General features: G+C 37.8%; 1 protein-coding gene across 2 annotated transcripts in view; it reads right to left on the bottom strand.

Annotated features, from left to right (window-relative positions):
• LOC136843664 (DNA-binding protein D-ETS-3-like) overlaps positions 1 to 7,500 on the bottom strand; it is a 177,517-nt gene that overhangs the window by 134,061 nt on the left and 35,956 nt on the right. For both annotated transcript variants that reach the window (XM_067112343.1, XM_067112259.1), the window contains exons 2-4: positions 5,127 to 5,341; positions 4,267 to 4,340; positions 2,503 to 2,558 (exon numbers count right to left, since the gene is read on the bottom strand). In XM_067112343.1, coding sequence (XP_066968444.1) covers positions 2,503 to 2,558; positions 4,267 to 4,340; positions 5,127 to 5,333 — 337 coding nt within the window. In that variant the 5' untranslated portion in view covers positions 5,334 to 5,341. The remainder of the gene's footprint in view (positions 1 to 2,502; positions 2,559 to 4,266; positions 4,341 to 5,126; positions 5,342 to 7,500) is intronic.

The raw sequence follows: 7,500 nt of genomic DNA, 5'->3' as shown, positions 1-7,500 counted from the left end.
GTATATATACACTATTTGGACATGTTTTCTCTCTTATGCAATTTCTATTAAAGTCAATGGCATTGTTCGCAGACACTGTCTCCTTATCAAGATTTTGAATCAGTCTATACTCCTTTATCTCTTCTGGGAAGCTTCTCAGGAATAAGGAAAAAATTATTCGAGATTCTCTCCATTCACTTTTCCTTCTTCTAGTCGACGGACTGTTTCTCCACCTCTCTCGGCGGAGTCATCAGGACTGGATTATGAATCGACATACATACATACAGTACATACACAAACACACTCACATATATATATAATATATATACATATATACGAGTATATATATATATATATATATACATACATAAACGACAGATCCACTTGATATCAGAAATACTGAAATTCTACATGATGATGAAAAACAAGGACCCTAACAATGTATGACTTACTGAAAGAGTCCAATATTGACGTAGGGAGTAAGGACCCTTCCCCTACCTGCTGACCGATTATGCAATAAAACTGAACTTGATAATCAGAAAAGATAATCACTAGCTTCGTTAACACTACAACACTTTGGCGAACCTTTATTTATCCTTTGGCTACTGGACAATATAAGTAAGGGTCAAGACGACTAGTCCCGACCCTACGGGAGTTATCTACCGTTCTGAAGCTCACGCCAAGGTACTTTGTTTCTGAGAGGAATGTGATATAAAATTTAGGCTTAAGGCCAAGCGCTGGGACGCATGAGGTCATTCAGCGCTGACAGGGAAAGTAGAGCAAAAAGGTTCAAAAAGTGCAGCAGGAGGGAAACCTCGCAGTTGCACTATGAAACAATTGTTAGCAGAGGGTGCAAAGTAAGATGGAAGAAAGAGAATATGAACGGAGAAAAAGTAAGCGATATGAAAGGGGTTGCAACTAGGGGTCGAATGGGCGCTGCAAAGATCCTCAAGTAATGCCTACAGTGCACCGCGTGAGGTGCACTGACAGCACTACCCTCCTACAAGAACTTTCTGGTGACAGAAGCCATCCCCGTGCTGGACGACGGGAAGTCTAAACGTGGAGTTTAAGACCCGTAGATTATCGTTCTTACACACACACGAAAAAATTTATGAATGAACACTGCGTTTTACATAATCTAGCAAGTCGACTAGACCGATGAGTCCCATTTAAAAATTCATATTTCTGGCCCGAAGAATTTTTCTTTGACGGCTGAAATCTTGAGCATGGCAAAGTTAAAGGAGATGGACAGCTAAGTAGGAAGGCTACACTGCTGGGGTTCGAATGGGCGCTACGACGGTTATGCCAGCCTTGACCTAACATGGGGCTTTTGCCAAGGTGCGGTAAGCCGTTAAGGGGAATAAAAGGCCCGGTTTAGCCCATTTCATTCAGCCCAACCAACCGATTCCTGCCTACAGTTTGCCGCACAATGTCTTACCGTTAAGTTTGCGACTGAGAACTACTACAGGAACTTTACCACAGTTCTAAAATGATTTATCGAATACATCGAGAAAATTCTTTCAACGTTCACAAAAGAATGAATAAAAAATTATGGAAATCTATAAATACAAGATGCAAACTGTATAAAAAAATGAATAATGCTTATTAATCGTATGGGTGAAACTTACACGATTTACGAAATGAGGGAAACTTGAATGTTCTACAAACGATGAGTGTGAATTGAAAGTACTAAACTACGATAAGGAATGAAATTAAAAACAACAGTTTATAATGAGATAAGCCAACAATTAAAAAACCATAAAATTAATTAAAAAAGATTTTTACAGATGATGATTTAACTTGAGTATTTTCTAAGGATAGTAAAGAAACTTACAAATGTTTTGAGATTAACGAGTGAAACTTTCGTCTAATAAGTGATAATGAGTGAAACACCGTAGTGGATGAAACGCATGTTTTTAAAAAGGAAAATGGGTGAAACTTTTAAAACTACAAATGGTATCGAATGAAATTTACATATTGAATGATGAGTGAAACTTGCTTTAAAAAGTGATAACGAATGAAACATCGTAATGAAGGAAACACAAGTTTTAAAAACGATAATAGGTAAAGCTTTAAAAGCTATAAATGATACCGAATGAAACTTACATACTTCATAAATGATAAACAGATAACGAACGAAACATTAAATTTATTTTTAAAAGACGAATGAAACTTGAAAGATTTTTAAAGAATCACGAATAAACTTGAAAGATTCTTAAAGAATCGCGGATGAAACTTGAAAATTTTTTAAAGAATCACGAATTAAACTTGAGTTTTAAAGAATCACGAATGAATCATGGAAAATTTTTAAAGAATCACGAATGAATCTTGAGAGTTTTAAAGAATCACGAATGAATCTTGAAAGATTTTTAAAGAATCACGAATGAAAATTGAAATTTTTTTTAAAGAATCATGAATGAAACTTGAAAGATTCTTAAAGAATCATGAATGAAACTTGAAAGATTCTTAAAGAATCACGAATGAAACTTCAAAGATTCTTAAAGAATCATAAATGAAACTTACCGTGAGAGTCCCATGGCTCGTCTTTCACTCGAGCTCCCGTGTCAAAACCACCGGGTCTGTGGAAATGAAGGAAAATGATTGTATTATACGTACTTAGAGAGAGAGAGAGAGAGAGAGAGAGAGAGAGAGAGAGAGAGAGAGAGAGAGAGAGAGAGAGAGAAATTACATGCGGTCATGGAGATATATTGAGATAACAGACAAATAAAAACACATGAGAGAGAGAGAGAGAGAGAGAGAGAGAGAGAGAGAGAAATTATATGTGGTCATGGAGATATATTGAGATAACAGACAAATAAAAACACATGAGAGAGAGAGAGAGAGAGAGAGAGAGAGAGAGAGAGAGAGAGAGAGAGAGAGAAATTATATGTGGTCATGGAAATATATTGAAATAACAGACAAATAAAAACACATGAGAGAGAGAGAGAGAGAGAGAGAGAGAGAGAGAGAGAGAGAGAGAGAGAGAGAGAGAAATTATATGTGGTCATGGAGATATATTGAGATAACAGACAAATAAAAACACATGAGAGAGAGAGAGAGAGAGAGAGAGAGAGAGAGAGAGAGAGAGAGAGAGAGAGAAATTATATGTGGTCATGGAGATATATTGAGATAACAGACAAATAAAAACACATGAGAGAGAGAGAGAGAGAGAGAGAGAGAGAGAGAGAGAGAGAGAGAGAAATTATATGTGGTCATGGAGATATATTGAGATAACAGACAAATAAAAACACATGAGAGAGAGAGAGAGAGAGAGAGAGAGAGAGAGAGAGAGAGAGAGAGAGAGAGAGAGAGAGAGAGAGAGAGAGAAATTATATGTGGTCATGGAAATATATTGAAATAACAGACAAATAAAAACACATGTGAGAGAGAGAGAGAGAGAGAGAGAGAGAGAGAGAGAGAGAGAGAGAGAGAGAGAGAGAGAGAGAAATTATATGTGGTCATGGAGATATATTGAGATAACAGACAAATAAAAACACATGAGAGAGAGAGAGAGAGAGAGAGAGAGAGAGAGAGAGAGAGAGAGAGAGAGAGAGAGAGAGAAATTATATGTGGTCATGGAGATATATTGAGATAACAGACAAATAAAAACACATGAGAGAGAGAGAGAGAGAGAGAGAGAGAGAGAGAGAGAGAGAGAGAGAGAGAGAGAGAGAGAGAGAGAGAGATTATATGTGGTCATGGAAATATATTGAGATAACAGACAAATAAAAAAACATGATGAGAGAGAGAGAGAGAGAGAGAGAGAGAGAGAGAGAGAGAGAGAGAGAGAGAAATTATATGTGGTCATGGAGATATATTGAGATAACAGACAAATAAAAACACATGAGAGAGAGAGAGAGAGAGAGATTAAATTTAAATCCATCTTGCATGTGATAAAAACAATGTTCCTGAATATATCTGAATTTTCTAGAAGGAAATAGATGGGCAAAGACAGAGAGAGAGAGAGAGAGAGAGAGAGAGAGAGAGAGAGAGAGAGAGAGAGAGAGAGAGAGAGAGAGAGAGAGAGAGAGAGAGTTATTATCCATATTGCACGTAATAAAATGAATGGACCTGAATATATCAGAATTTTTTGGAAAGAAACAAATGGAGAGAGAGAGAGAGACGGGGCTTAAGTTTAAATACATTTTGCATGCGATAATAAGAATGTTCCTGAATATATCTGAATTTTCTAGAAGAAGGAAATAGATGGACAAAGAAAGAGAGAGAGAGAGAGAGAGAGAGAGAGAGAGAGAGAGAGAGAGAGAGAGAGAGAGAGAGAGTAATTACCTGTGATCATGCAGAGCGTCGTGCAGAGCTGCTCTGTAACTCTGGTAACTAGCTTCCTCGTCCCTGCGTCCTCCCTGTGTCGAGAGAACACCAGACCAAGGTGAAAAAAAAAAAAAAAAAACAGCGAGAGGAGAGTAATCTCAATACCAAAGCAATTAACTAAATTGCTCAGCGTAATTAGAAAAGGAGTAATTAAACTGCATTTACTCGCATAATGAAACTAGCTGAATTCTGATGCTCTTTCATGCACGACTTTTTATTCCGGAGTCAAACGCATAACTTAGGCACAAAGAGAATGGTTTAGCTACCCTGATACAATGCTCCTTGTTATTTGAGTAATTTACTTAGTTTCTTATTTATCTGTCTATATCTCTCTATTTGTTTGTTAATGTATCTGTTTTTCTAATAACTGGTCTCCTCTTTCCGCATTTCCCATTACCTTCTTTTGCTAAAATCGAATGAACGCCATAACATTCTTTGGAAGCTTGAATTTCATGTCAATGGCCCCTTTTGTGGGCTTGTTCCGTATGAATAGGGTTCATCCTCCGAATAATAATAATAATAATAATAATAATAATAATAATAATAATAATAATAATAATAATAATAATAATAATAATAATAATAATAATTTTATCAAATATAAAAATTAGGCCAGAGCACAGCCAATATCTAATGTTGAAATTTGTCCATATCGTGGTAGCCTTGGATCTATTTTTGAAAAACAATAACAAAAGATAAAAAGAATTACAAAGGTAACATGAAAAATAAAACCTAAAAAAAAAAAAAAAAACGCACTGCAGTACATAACCAAAACTTGAAACAAATCCAAAGAAGCTGAACTTCTGAGTAAAACTTACTTTAACGTCTGGATAGAGAGGAGCTCTCCTCCGGCACAGCATCTGCAAGGACGCGAGGGAATCCTGCGGAAGGTGGTCAGGCCCTACGTCTCCGAGCCTGCCGTCGTCTTCCCCGCACCCCACGGGAGGCATCCCGCTGGCGTTGGACGCGGCACTCAGCCCGCCGCAGGGAGATGGCCCTGATGCCTCTGCCTTTAAGCCGTCCATGCGGAGATCTGCAGGAGTGACAGAAGGACTCAGTCATGGGAATGAATCGGTCATATGAATGAGTGGAATGGAATGGAATGGAATATAATGAATCGGACATATGAATGAGTGGAGTGGAATGGCATGGAATGGAATGGAATATCAGATTTAGGCCAAATGCCAAGTTCTGGGACCTATGAGCTTATTCAGCTCGAATCAGTCATATGAATGAGTGGCGTGGAATGGAACGGAATGAAATATAAAATTTAGGCCAAAGGCCAAGTGCTGGGACCTATGAAGTCATTCAGCTCGAATCAGTCACATGAATGAGTGGAGTGGAGTGGAGTGGAGTGAAATATAACATTTATGCCAAAGGCCAAGCGCTAAGACCTAAAATGAGGTCATTCGGCGCCTAAAGGGAAATTGAGGGAAAAGAAGGTTTGAGGGGTGTAACAGGAGGAAATCCTCGCACTCGCACTATGAAACAATAGTTGGGAGAGGGTGGAAAGTAAGATAGGAGAGAATATGAATGAAGGCACAGTAAAAGGAATGAAAGAGGTTGCATCTAGGGGGCCAAAGGGACGCTGCAAGGAACCTTAAGTAATGCCTACAGTGTACCGTGAGAGGTGCACTGACGGCACTAACCACCTGCGGGGGATCATATGAATGAGAGCAGTTGGAGGTTTGACACTTTTCCGCTAGGGGGCTACTGATTCAAAGAATTGAATAATAACCAGATGGAGGTTTTTTCACTTAGTCACAGGAATGAATACGAGCGCTTAGAGGTTTTTCACTCGATCGAAAGGAATGCTTGCGTAAAGATCGAGGTTTTTCAATCAACCAAGGAGTGCATGAATTAGCGCTGTTTAAAGGGACTCGATCCTGGGAATGAATAGATGCTGTTGGAATGAACATATGCTACTGAACTCTTTCAGTCAGTCGAGTAAAGGAATAAGAGCAGACACTCAAGGAAATGAACGATTATGACTTGAGATTCTTGAGTCCATCGAGGAAATGAATAAATGCCGTTGAATTGAACTGAATTGAATTGAACTGAATACAGAATTTAGGCCAAAGGCCAAGCACTGGGACCTATGAGGTCATTCAGTGCTGAAAATGAAATTGACAGTAAAAGGTTTGAAAGGTGTAACAGGCAGTTGCACTATGAATCAATTGTTAGGAGAGGGTGGAAAGCAATATGAAGAAAGAGAATGTGGAAGGAGGTACAGTAAAAGGAACGAAAGGGGTTGTAACTAGGGGCCGAAGGCACGTTGCAAAGAACTTAATTAATGCCTACAGTGGACCGCACGAGGTGCAATGACGGCACTATCCCCCCCTACGGAGTAAATGCTGTTGACGATAGAGACATGGGAATAAATGAATCAGGGAAATAAATAAAAATAAATAAAGGCAAGAAGGTTTTCCATTCTATCGAGGAACGAATGAGTTGTGCTCAAGGATTTTCAATCAGTCAAGGAAATGAAAAGTACTGCTGATACGAATCAATCACAAATGAATCAGTCAAATAATGAATGAAAGAGTTCATAGATTTGTCACTCAGTCAGGTGAATGACTATCGCGAAGGGTTTTCAATCAATCAAGAAAATTAATAAGTGGACATGAAAGTTTTTCACTCATACGAAACACTTGTTTTTTTTTCTTCAGCAACAAATTAGAAATACAATTGGCAAAAAAAAAAAAAAAAACTGTGGACCTAATCAGAAACGAATAAATTGACAAGTGTGCAATAATTATAATTTACCCGAGTTAGAAAACCAAAAATATTTCTTCTGCGAGACTGATACAGCTGTCCACCAGAATGCCATTTGAATTATTGCAAGTAAACATGCTGAATCCTTTGACAGGAGAAAATTAATTATTCCTGCCACGCATTCCTCGGCAAACGAATCATCTAGTCTTATGGTCAATTTCTGATAACATTCACATTTTCTCTGACGGTTGGGGGAGGCGCACCAGCGAGTCTTTTGGGATAAGGTTACTAACCCATAGCATTGTTGCAGCAGCAATAATCTAGCCAATCAGGCACCTAATTCGTCATGGAGTCGAACCTGAGGACTTTATATACTGTATATATATATATATATATATATATATATATATATATATATATATATATATATATATATATATATATATATATATATGTATGTATATATATATATATATA

The sequence above is a fragment of the Macrobrachium rosenbergii genome, chromosome 1 (genome assembly GCF_040412425.1).
Source record: "Macrobrachium rosenbergii isolate ZJJX-2024 chromosome 1, ASM4041242v1, whole genome shotgun sequence".
Taxonomy (NCBI): Eukaryota; Metazoa; Arthropoda; class Malacostraca; order Decapoda; family Palaemonidae; genus Macrobrachium; species Macrobrachium rosenbergii.
This window is presented reverse-complemented; position numbering and strand designations above follow the sequence as displayed.